At 44.8% G+C, this 12,578-nt stretch overlaps 2 protein-coding genes across 2 annotated transcripts; one reads left to right on the plus strand and one right to left on the minus strand.

Annotated features, from left to right (window-relative positions):
• Nucleotides 1-3,000: 3,000 nt before the first annotated feature.
• BCIN_02g01010 (hypothetical protein) lies at nt 3,001-5,502 on the plus strand. The gene has a single exon (XM_001555891.2). The coding sequence runs from the start codon at nt 3,268-3,270 to the stop codon at nt 5,308-5,310; it is 2,043 nt and encodes a 680-aa protein (XP_001555941.1). The 5' UTR covers nt 3,001-3,267; the 3' UTR covers nt 5,311-5,502.
• Nucleotides 5,503-7,196: 1,694 nt separating this feature from the next.
• Nucleotides 7,197-10,894, minus strand: BCIN_02g01020 (hypothetical protein). The gene is made up of 4 exons (XM_001555892.2): nt 9,208-10,894; nt 8,637-9,126; nt 7,993-8,585; nt 7,197-7,939 (listed from the first exon to the last, which is right to left on the minus strand). Exons 1-4 carry the CDS (start codon nt 9,556-9,558, stop codon nt 7,856-7,858), a joined length of 1,518 nt encoding a protein of 505 aa, XP_001555942.2. The 5' UTR covers nt 9,559-10,894; the 3' UTR covers nt 7,197-7,855.
• Between the last annotated feature and the right edge of the window lie 1,684 nt (nt 10,895-12,578).

The raw sequence follows: 12,578 nt of genomic DNA on the forward strand, positions 1-12,578 counted from the left end.
TCAACAACCGAGAGTTGTCAACGCATAAGAAGACAAGACAGGGCGATTTTGGATTTCGCAGTCTTTGAATGATGAAGTGAAAATTTTGGAAATGTATGGTGAGAAATTTTCTCAATGTTCTTCTATATTGGGAAGCTGCGTTAAGGGAGTGATGTTGTGATTTGGGAATATGAATACACCTCACACCCGTGCAGCTTTCCTCCAAGCAGTAAGATGGAAACAGCATTCTTTAGAGATTTTAAGATTTTAAGATTTTAGAGAGAGAGAGAGAGAGAGAGAGAGAGAGAGAGAGAGAGAGAGAGAGAGAGAGAGAGAGAGAGAGAGAGAGGGTTAGGAATGAGTATTTCATCTCGCAAATTATATAGATGAGTGCTTGCTTGAGGCTTTAGAGAGGTGTGTAGGATTTGGTTCCTTTGCTTTAAAAATTTCAAGGCTTAATGTGAAGATTTCTGATTGTGAAATATGGGGGTGTGATAGATTCTTTAGCTATGAGTAGATGCTACAAACTATGGCTCTTGGAAGAATTGAATTTCGTGACTTCCGAGGTAAGTGGTAAAGTCCTGTACTCGCTATCGTTCGAATGTAACTCTTGTAATTTCTTTTAGCATTATTAGAAAGTAATGATAACACCACTAGCACTCCCGGCAGTAAGTCTAATCGAGTAAACTAGTCAATTACTCCAGGCTGAAGACCAAGTATTGGCAAATAAGATTCATTGAGCACGTCAAACTGCTCCCCAAAGTCCATATCGATTAAATCCTTTGATTGGCATCAGCTTTCGACGCATTCTAGCTAAGATATCCATGGCTTTATACACGCTCCCAAAATACCAAATTTGAGTATCTAAAAAGGATGGAGATGCTGAAACTTAATATAAAGGGCTTATTGAATTATCATCTTAACTTCTCACAAGAAAGATATGAACTGTATCCAACTACCCAATTCACCTACTCTCCCCCAGATAAAACTGTCATTCCCTAAGAACAAGAAAACCCCATCTGCAATATTTAAACCCCAAATTTCCACATCTCAACATCACCAAATAAAAAAAATAATTACTCTGGTCGAGAGTTCTATGGGAATTGCAAGCGGTAAAACTTCCAAACCATTTATTGCTCGTCAAACTTTAATAAAAATCACGACGTGGTTAACCTCGCAACTAAGCGATGGGATTTTTAACCTCATGTCGTCATCGAACAAAATATGGTAATTGACACTGTCGTTGAATATCAAAAAGTAAGTATACCAACAAAAATAAAAACAATAAGTAGCGACAATAGTAAGATTGATTGAGAGAAGCAAATGTATCTTCAGAAGAGTTTATAATGCGCAGAAAAAAGTTTTGAGTCGAGTCTATACACGCTGCTGCAGTGTATGGTGGCTTCATCTGATTTTCCCAGAAATCATAATATCAATTTTATGTTCTTGGACTGTCATATAACTGATCTTGAGTAACAAGACCGAAATCTCTTTATACCCTTTTCAGTTTCGTTTTCGATAGGTGGATAACCTTAGCATATCCTGTCAGTTTTCATGCGACACGCGAATTTCGGGGTTTATGTACCTATCCTGTGAAAACCATCCGGGCAGAACCTGATGACCGCAAAGATGACCATACCAAATCAGGAATCGAGATACTCTCTCCGTAGCAAAAATGATGAGAGAACTGAGATAGAAAAGCATGAGATGTGGTGATTTGAATCGAGGTGAATCGAGACCTTAACATCTGAAAATCAAACAAGTAATTCAACGACAACAATCAAAGCCTAATAACAACACTCAAAACCAGATCTCTTATTACATCCAAGAAAGCAAATGATGGGGTTAAAGAAAATACCAACAATGTAATTTTGTCACAAGCGGTATGAAATCAGGGCTTTTACCCATCTAAATGAATGGATACGTTGACCCTAGCCCATTAGGTATGAGATGATCATGATATACCCCTTTAAGACCCGTTTAAAATCCACACGCTATGCATTATCTCAAATTCACCTACAAATCTAAGCAAGCACCACTACAGGCTTTCAATAAAGGAAACTGGACTTCGATGTATTCTCACACCCACCACCTAGTTCAAGTGAAGCGAAGCAAAAAAACCATACACGACAAACCCTCTATCATTCAAAAGACCATCACCCAATACAATTCATCCGTCACTTCGCAAATAAAACACCTCAAGAACAAACATCCCATGACCCCATTTGTATCTTCCAGTCGTTGATGAGATGCCTAAATATGCATTCGCATGGTAACTAGGTAGATGCAGCTCTAAAAATCTCGCCTTCTAATCTCCCCGCACCAAACAGCCCCGCCTTCCAACCTCTAAGACAGATAAATCACCGGCCAAAGCCTTGATACATCATACCTGCAAACCTTGACATGAACGAGACAGCACACAACAAGATACACACATACAAATACCAAAGCGTGCATCAACCGCGTGCATGGATATAGCCCCAACGGTCCCGCTTCCCCTAGCCCCCCTGCCAACAGTTTTTCATTACCGGGGTACTCCAACGAATAACCAAAATAGGTAAGAACGACCAATGCAAGATTGACGCCATGCACGTGCATCAACTACCACAACAAGCCAGTACATCCAAGTTCCCAGCTGGACCACAACTCGAAAAGGTTAGCTTGGATAAAAGTATCCAACGCTGCCGAGAAAGATTGCACGTGCAAATCTGGCCCTTTTCCCCTCTTTCGCAGGAGATTTCAGATGAATATTATTGGCTGGCTCGCACATGCATGAATGATACACTTAGGCCCGTGTATACGCACAATCCCGTTTTTACATGGATTTCTCGTGACCCTTGAAAAGTATATGCTACATCATTACTGCAAGTTGTATCCAAGTTACATATTCTGCCGTGTAGATTTAGATCTAGTATCAATAGTTACAAGCTGAACTGCAGACGGGCATTACAAGTAAAGCTCAGCTTCCAGATTTGTCACTTGAAATGCTTGAGTTTTGTACTAGAAGATGATATTGCTAAAGCGAGCCGTGTCAGTTATGTATTCTGCCGCGAAAGTATAAATTTAGTACAGATAGTTACAAGCTGAACTGTACATAAGTATTATGTGTGGACCTTGGCATATAACTCCATCGCTTCGTATGCTTGCGATTTGCGCTAAACGGTAGTTCTACTGAAGCGTCAAGGAGCAGGAAAAAGAAGATAAATAGTCAAGGTATGGAACGGAGAAAAACATCAATTAAAAGAGAATAATTCCATCACTTTCGCTTCATTCTCTGATCAATTCAAAATGCCTTACAATGCCAGATCAATTGATCTCCCCAAATCAGTCGCTAGTGGCGGGTTAGAAGACCCCCGAGCATCCCATCAAGCATTTTTCAAACAACGAATGACATGCCGAGACGTAAAGGATTTCATATCCAACACATCAGAATTCTCGCCCTTGGAACCCGGATCTAACAGGACATCTCACCAGAACAAAGGAAGCAGCAAGAGCCAGACCAAGCTCGATGAAATCATTTCTCGCGCTAAGGAGATTGGAGCACCTAGCGCCAAACAGAATGCGGGACAACCTCTGTCGGACCTCGTCCCAGGGCTAGTTACTACTGGTGGTTTGAGTCGATCTCCTGCTTTTGATTGTCTGCCCGTGGTATCTCATTGGGCTGAGCGTACCGATGAATCTTCAGCCGCGGATTCTGCTGTTACCGTCCGTCTTTCCTCGACCTGGGAGAGTATTCATGTCATTGGAGAAGGAGCCACCATGCAATCTCCACTAGGAGCACCTTGCTGGTCGCTCAAGACTCACGGAATCTCGCCGGTCGATGCGGAGTCAAGTAAATTCTCTCAGAAATACGTAGCCGAAAGCAAGACCTTGGTGACGACTGTTGCTTTGGCTCGTCGAGTCGATACGCCTTTGACCGGAGGAGTTTTGAGTGCTGCTGCTGGTATCTCTTGGATGCGCAATACACGCGTAGCAGATGCTGTCGATTGTGCAGTGGGATTACTTTCCGACGCTGCAGAACTCTTGACCGCACGCAACAAGGTACTAGCAACAGGAACCACACAGCAACTTCCATTTGCCGAGGTGCAAGAGGTACGTATGCCCACTTGGTGCTCAGTGCGTACACCTCTCCCTCCAAAGTTGAGCGGCGTGGCGCTCTCAAAAGATCAGACTACACTCGATGTTCTCGCACGTGAAAATTGTGAGGGGCCGCTACTCAACACCAGTGTGTTTTCAATGTCGATTGGTTACAATCGTGGTGTCTATGGTGGATCTATCTCCGGATTATGGGCAATCATGGATTCAGCCTTCGTTCTTGATTATTCCATTGGAAAAGATGACCCGCAAATGGCGGATAGATTGGCATTTAGCTTCGCTGAAGTGGCTGCTGTTGCCGAAACTTCCATGTCCGCAAGTCCACATATTACAGACATTCGAGTTGTCAAGGGCTGCAATTATTCATGTATACGCCAGAAAGCGATAATTGAAGACGATGACCCAGGGCGATCCCGCCCGTGTATTGTCGTGTGGAATGACTTAGCCCGATTAGCACGTTATAAGCTTGCAGATGCTGTTTTCTGTCATGTATATTACGATTCAGGTGGCGGGGAACAGATGGCAGCAATTGCAGGGCTAGGATGTGTGTCACATGATTGGATCGATCTAGGAGCCGATGTAGCGTGCGGCGAAGTCAGTAATATTATCCCGTCATTAACAAGAGGATCGTTGGAAGAGGAGCCACTCGCCGAAGTGTACTCGCGTTTGACGGGTGCAATGATCTGGTATCGCGATAACGACCCATATAACCCCGCCGCCCTCTGCCTTTTGTTCACCCACTGGTGGCAACTTGCCAATTGCCGCCACAGACCTATCACCCTTCTTGGCCGGACCGATATTGATGCCAACAAGTCCATTGCCGCCACAGTTCCAGATGCAAGACCATCACTAGAGCACTTCAGAGCCTCTGGTATCAAGATAGAACGCAGTCTACGAGCCCTAGCCAATGCTGAGGCACGGCTCCAATCTGTCATTTCCTCAGGTCCCTTGCCAGAAACTCAAGCTGTCATTGATCTCCTCGTCAGCCCTGTTATTGCATACGTGAAAGGCGGAGATCACCTTCCGTTGGAAAATGAATACGTAGGAGCTGTTCTCGCCGCGGAAATAGCTTATCCTCATGGGCAAAAGATTATGGAATTGTGGGATTTGGCAATTGTAATGTGGGAATGCGGAGCTTTGTGGGGGGCAGGAGTGGCTGGACTTGCGTATACACATAGTGGTCGTTTGAATTGTGACAGGGCTCGTGGTGACTTGTCGGAAACTACCTGGAGTTAAACAGAAGCACACTTTGTTTTTAGAGCCACTATACTGAGCATTTCGATTTTTTTCCTTGATGAGTCCTAGATAGCATTGAGCCGAGCCCGCTGGAGAGCTTTCCTTTCTGGCGAGTGTCCAGTATAGATACTGCGCATCCCAATTGAAAAAGTTTAATAGTTGAACGAATACATACGTGCCGAAGTTTCTGCATGCCCCATTGTTGAAGCCACGGAATTTGAATCGATGTACTAAGACATCTACCATTCGACTGACACGGAAAGGACGTTGAGCTTATTCCCACCGTTCGGTATCCAGCTCTTCGCTAAAGCGTTCCGAATCCACCTTGGTACCCGTATACTATACATACCACGTTCTTCTCACGTTTTTGACACGTTACACACGCGTCTACCACGTTCCACCCCCCCATGCGCCACCTTCCAACCCCCGCATTAGACATGAGTACGTGTGACATCCAATCTCGTTTGTTCCAAGAATACGATGCTTGATGTCGATCACCGTCCAATTTCCACCCTCCCCCAAAACCCATCTTCTCCTTTTTTTGCTCTAAGAAACATCTTTGAAGGATTTCCCAGCAGACAATTCTACAAGTCCCCCCATACCCCCAAAACGAACTCGGGTCTCATATAGCGCCGTAATCCGTGCTCCGACATAACGGTCTCAACCCCCCCAGATCACATTTAAGCGTACGCAATAATCATAGTTAGATCCTTCGCTTTCAAACGCACGTGCTTTTTAGCCCAGCTGCATGTGAGGCCGCATATCATACATCATCAACAACCAAAAGCCTTATCTTGACGAGCTGTCATAAATGCCGCAACCACGGTTCCATCACTTTGGAAGAATCGCATGGCGTAACGTTGCGTCTTGAGTTAGATATCTAATCTTTCCAACCCAAAGAATTCAAGCGCCCAGACCAATAGGCGATCTCCTATAATACCCTTTTCATTTTGTGTGAACCTAATATGTACTAGCACTAGTCAAGACGGGCTACACCCGCCAATATGGAATAGCACGTTAACTTTCTCCGTGGTCCCCACCAAATCTCCGTACCCGAAGATCCGTGGCTGATCCCATCACATTTCATCATTTCCTTCATGCATCCGTTGATCTATGCTAATATAGGGATTGAAGCTCAGGAACTTTTCCCGAGAGAGAGTACAGAAAATTCTCGGGAAATATGTATTAATACATTTCCCACTTCGATATACACCTCGACATACACTTCGTAAGAATGTCTCAAACAGAAAAGTAAGGATTGCTAACGCTCCAATTTAAGTGGTATGATTCTCGAATCAGCCGAGTAAATTCTCCGAACCCAGTAATTAAACGTGTTAACAATTTCCCGAATAGGTCGTACTAGCATTTCTGTGTAGGTAAAAAAAAAAACAGCTTAATAAGAGAAAAAGTAACAAAAACATGCAGGTAGATCGTGAGAGTGAATGACAAACGAGATAGGAATAATGAGATATCGACCAGTCCAGCCAACAGGAAGTACCAATGAATCGCAAAATAGTATAATACACATACACTCCATGGAACATTATTCTTACAACCAGGATTGAAACGAAGCTATGCCATCTTCGTGCCTGACATGAAAGATTGGCCGAACCCGAGTGAACGGATATGCTACTTAATACATCAATTGTAAATTATGATGTTTGTGATAAGTGGTAGAGAGGAGTTGACCCGCCAGTAATTTGAGCAATGTGATAGTGGAGACATGATGTGATGTGACGGACAAGCTTAGACCGGATTGCAATAGGTACCACTGTAACAACGGGAACGCGGGATGCAGGGAAACTTCCCAGTATCTTGAAATCCACGGAGACTTTCTTAAGCCCGGAATTCCTATCAGAATCTGAAACGTCAAGATGAGGGATGAATGTAAGCAGCGAAGAAAATGGATTGTCAGATATTCAATTATTCTCTTCCATTCGTATGTAAAATTGGGGCTAATCCCGGAAACATCTGGTTGGCCGCCGTGACGATTAATCCAGGCCAAACACCCATCCATCCATTCCTCCCAATATCTCCTTCCAAATAGTACATGCACTTCTCCAACAAAATCACCCAACTAAACCTATATCTCAATAACACAATGATCCAGAAGACAAACAAAGAATACCACCACCGCCATTCATAACGACAATCTTCGAATTCAGAATTTTCCTTACCACCTATCCATCCGTTCATCCATTCATCCCTCCATCAATTGCCATGCCCGTCCGATATGTGCCGTTTAATTTTATGTAATGTAATGTATTGTATGTAAAAATGTCTTTCGTTCAATCCAAAAGCCAAGTAGTAGTAAACCGAAGTTGAAATCTCGCTCGCATCGCAGTCACAAAAGGGTATCCAGGCGTAGTTCTGACATCCTTTCATTGAATTCCAGTTCGCGCAAGTGCAAGCAAAGCAGACAGAATGTAGGAGAATAAAAGGTAAACAACTCGCAAATGTCATTTTTCATTTCGTCGTAAAACCCTAGCCAGTGGTTCGAAAAAAGTAGCGAATGCGAAAAAGGGCAAAGCGAGTACGAAGCGAATTAAAAGACTGTGCCATCACTGAGGATGGCAATTGGTGGACATTGAGTGTTAGGTCGTGAAATTTCGGCCATCTCTCTACCTCCCTATTGAATTTGTTAGTACAATAATACAGAATTGATGAATCAATGTGACAAACCTTCCAGCTGCCAGCCTCCAACATCTGTGGCAGAGATAGCTTATCTTGACCAAAAAGTCCTAGACTGGTATTGACCTCTTCCAACAACAAGTCTAGGAACCCGACGGTCACAGCTCTCCACTCGACGATCACATCATCATCCGGTGTGAACATTGGAACAACTTCCAAACTTGGCTTGCCTTCTCTCTCTGCATTTCGGTGGAACGCTTCGAGGCCTCTCTTTGTTTCATCTCTTCTTAGTGTTAATACGCCAGTATCAATGAATAGACCACCGTTTCGATATTCGGGTAGACCAGTCAATAGTTCAGCTCCGGCGAAATGGATGTTCATGAGCTTAGTCATTGGTTGCATAAGAGAGTAACAAAGCCACTGAGAGAGCTTGTGGAAAGGAACGATTGTCTCCCAAAGAGGGGTTGCGGCATCTGCAGGCATGGTAGTTAAACGCCATGCATCGCCGATGGATGTACCATCAACTTCTGTGCGAGATGCTGGCCAGATTGGTGCAAGACCATCAATCAAGACACTCCACAGGGTGGGTAAAGGAACGATTGGCACAGATGCGGCTTGTGTTGAAGGATGAGAGATGAGGAAATCTGTGAACGTTAGGATATGATACTGCAAAATGTTGCGAAAATACTACGTACCTAGCATGTTTCCAGGTCTAGCATCTTCACCAAAGAGAGAAGGATTTCGTAAAGCTTTAGCAAGTTTAACCAGTAAACCAGTCCTACCTGCCAAACCAGCAATCGGATTCTGCTCAGTGACTTGTAGACCTGAGCTCATGATCTCCACAGTCAATCTGGACAATCCATCTGCATCGACTTGGTGTGGTTGTTCTGGATCACTACTGAAGGTACCAGCCTTGAACATCTCCAGACTGGCAATTGCCAAGCCTTCACTCCTCCTGTATGTGCGACCATTCTCAACACTCTTATACTTCCATGATGTACCGGCACCAGCATCGAGTAAGACGGATATGAGGAAGAGATCGAGAATTCGGCGGCATCGTTCAGAAGGATCAACTTGGCTTGGCCAGCTTCCCAAGAGCTCTCCGATTCTATCTCTACCTCCTACGTTGAAATGTTGCCATCGACCGTGAGGGGGAATGGCGTTGTAATCGGGTGCAAAATCGCGCTATAATGACAACAAACATTAGGAACGGGGTCTTTCGCACCGGTGAAGCGTGCAGTGAGCAGTGTAGATGTGAACACATACCTTGATTACAGAGACGACAAACTTTGTGGTATCTTTGAATCTTCCCATGTCAACTTCGAAATGATTCAAATCGTTCTTCTTCGCCTTCTCCAATACGATGCCACACCTTTCCCGGACGGCGCCAATGCTTCTCAAATATCCAGCGGGGTCGACATTTGGATCTGGTGCCTTGGGAAGTGCGATCTTTGGTATGGTGGGGATAGACATTCTTGAGAAGCCAGGAGTGGAGGGTGATTTCAGAGAGGATTGTGATGAGCGAAAAGATTGAACTTCAGTTAATTGTGTAGAGTTTGTTCTTGATGATGAACCATTCGAGGGTGAAGTCTTTTCTTTGCGTGAAAAGAGGCCCATACTTCCGTATTTAAACGTCTCCCCTTGCTTGGTCGGTATGCCTTCTTTATGCAGATGCCCTGTATGATGCAGCGCAGTGCGTCGTTTTCGTCCCCTGGCAGGTCACTCGTGGTTTCGTTGGCTGGCCGTACTTGGTCACAATCGCCGGACGCCCTGTTAATCTGCGGAAAAGCTAGGTCGGTCTTTTTATTTTATTTTAATTCGAATCACTTTTTTTTTTCTCGTAACGGGGCCCTTTGGATTATCGTTGTTGGCAAATGCACAGTACAGACAGCGCTCTGGTTTCGATAAGCCCGTAGCTGGTTTGGAGAGGGGAGGGGGCTTTGTAGTCCTTGCGGCCCTTGTTGATATCCGTAATTACTTGATCCTTTCCCTTGGAGAGCTATAGATTTACGGAGTAGGTCGATATTAGGTCCTTGCGTTTGAAATGCTGTCTCGGGAATGGGGATCGACGGGTTCACACCGCGGAAGAGGGAAGAAGACGAGAAAAATGATTTGATGCTTGTTGCCCGAGACTTTTTTGGTGTGGGTAGTAAGTGGGGGAAAGGAGAGAGGGTACTGCTCGAGCTACTGTAGTGCAGTCGAGAGAGACAGAGAGCGCGCGAGCGAGATAGGAAGGATAGGGAATGAGCGAGAGTCGGAACTGTGGATACTAATAATAAAATTTCTTAATTTTCCAAAGAGGAAGGAAGGATAGTCGAAAGGGCGAAGGAATAGGTAGGACGTGATAACAAAAGAGGAATAACGAGCATTGGACGAATTATTCCGGTTAGTGAGATTATGTCCGCATGTGAGCAAGTGTGTGTGTGGGAAGTAGCACCCAAGACGCAGGGAGGACGGAGATGGACCTATGGACCAGTGGAGGTGTGCTATGTACGAGTTTTGCGTATTCCTTTGGCGGTAGGCACAGGACATGCGTGAGGGTGTGTGGGAGCGAGTGCGTATGTATGAGAGCGAGTGTGTGTGTACGAGAGCGAGCGAGCGAGCGAGCGAGAGACCGGCAGCCAGAGACACAGAGAGAGGTGATCTTGGGCAGGAAGAAAGAAAGACGGTCGAATGTGGAATAGAAGATGTGTGTTATGTATGTAATATGATGTAGGATCTATGGTCTACGATCTATGTATGGCTGGCGGGTGTATTGTGATTAGGTGAGAAAAGACTGCTTCTTCGCATGGTATGGATGGATTCGTATGAAGTGCTAATGAGCGTGATGTGATCGTCTCGTCTCTTTTCTTTTTGACCAGGTCCAGACTGCAGAACAATTCTGATCGAATTCCCACCTCCAGTTTTCTCCTCGACTTTTCCCGTAGATAAGCACAGAACAAGGCAAGGTACCAACTGTAAATGCGGTGATATTAGGAATAGTGGATTGCAAATAGTGGAGGGAGAGGTGGCTAAAGGATCGTTAGTAGCGAATATTGTGAATCGTGAGGAACTACCTTGTAAGAAATTGATGGCATATAGAGTACCTGGAAAAAGTTTATCAAGCACCAGAATGGAGCTGCATTGTGTCGGATGAGAGGCTGCTCTGCTCTGCTCTGCTCTGCTTTGCTTTGCTTTGCTTTGTGCTTGACTTGATTTGCTGGCATCCAGTTTCAGCAACATCTAATGCTTGAAGCTTCGAATGGTTCACCAGAGGCCTGAATAGGTAATACTATCGGTACGAGGTTCAAGATCTATGTTTGATAGTGGAGACAATAGCGATTGAGGTGTAGGTATTAGGTAGTCGGGTAACATCTATAGTCTTCCGGAAAGTATACTTATAAGTTAGGTGTGGCATGCACCATGGCTAGCTTCAGCTTCCTTTCTACATTTGTGCGTGTGAAATCCAAGTCGAGAGTTATGATTTACCAAAAAGTGCTGGGCGGATGGTAAGGTAGATTCGCTGATGGAGTCGGACGGGAGGATCACACACAGCCAATTACTACGGCATCTAGGACTATGCTATGGAGAGAGTACAGAGCTTCTTCATCAGCTCGGAAGAAGCTGGTCGTGAATGGATACCTACACTCTGATCTGTGTAGACAGATAATGCATAGTCAATTGGCTGAGAGATGGTGGAATGGCCGTGTAGGATTAGATAATTTAGACGATGCAACATGAAGGAATGGTTAGTGAGTGCACTATGAATACACACATTCCTGTCGATTCTCGGGATGTCAAGATTAGTAAAGCAATTTGGACGATGTGAAATCCACACACACGACGACGGTCAGGGATGGTTCAAACTCAGTCGGTATACGTTCAGGATCTGGAAGAATGCCAGAATATACTTCTCATAAGCCACCGAGACTGCTTGGGTATTACTCCATCCAGAGCGTACGCCAGAATGCGTTGCGTACTTAAATTTTAAGAAAGATCCATAAACCGAGAAGGCCGGTGACATATTGATTGCCGGCTAAATTCCTTTCTCCATGCACCAGGGAATCTGAGGCGTTGATTTGTTCTCATTTGCCTATTGTATTCCTTGCGCAAAACGGGCCAAACTATTCATTCCTGCATACGGGGAAAGTCGTGCAAACCGAGATGATTGATGGCCAGTATGAACTACCTCAGTAACGGTTCGAGCCTCAACGCCATCGTCACTTTGAGCCTGCATAGTATGCGACTATTACTAAAACTTCATCCTATGCGGTTAGTTTTCAGCGAGTGCCGACTAATGCTGAACATCGTTATCCAACGAAACTTCAGAGATCGTAAAATCGGCCAACGACAAGCCCGGGAGAAAGTCTCCAATATCACCAAAACAGACGGAGCGGCGTTGACTTACTCGTTCCCCAGTCTACATGATGGCGATTTTCCAGGGTTCAACACAAAGAAGCAACGGCGATGGCGTACTCTGTGGGAATGGAGAAGTTGATTTGTGCTTGGAACTATGTACTGCTTCCTGAGGTGCTTCCTGAGGAATAATACTACGCTGGTAACAGTTATGGATTCACGTTCGATGTCTAGGATTAATTGGCTGATAGGGAGTACTGGAAGCTTGAGTCTAAGCCTGCATTGTACCAGCTACAAGCGAG

Source organism: Botrytis cinerea, chromosome 2, assembly GCF_000143535.2.
Source record: "Botrytis cinerea B05.10 chromosome 2, complete sequence".
NCBI lineage: Eukaryota > Fungi > Ascomycota > Leotiomycetes > Helotiales > Sclerotiniaceae > Botrytis > Botrytis cinerea.

What these genes read in the sequence shown, in the direction of transcription:
- BCIN_02g01010 (XM_001555891.2), top strand. Translation starts at nt 3,268, where the DNA reads ATGCCTTACAATGCCAGATCAATTGATCTCCCCAAATCAGTCGCTAGT.
- BCIN_02g01020 (XM_001555892.2), bottom strand. Translation starts at nt 9,558, where the DNA reads ATGGGCCTCTTTTCACGCAAAGAAAAGACTTCACCCTCGAATGGTTCA. An exon ending in TAGACCTGGAAACATGCTAG is followed by an intron (nt 8,586 to 8,636) that starts GTACGTAGTATT and finishes TAACGTTCACAG; the next exon opens with ATTTCCTCATCTCTCATCCT. An exon ending in TGGAGGCTGGCAGCTGGAAG is followed by an intron (nt 7,940 to 7,992) that starts GTTTGTCACATT and finishes CAAATTCAATAG; the next exon opens with GGAGGTAGAGAGATGGCCGA.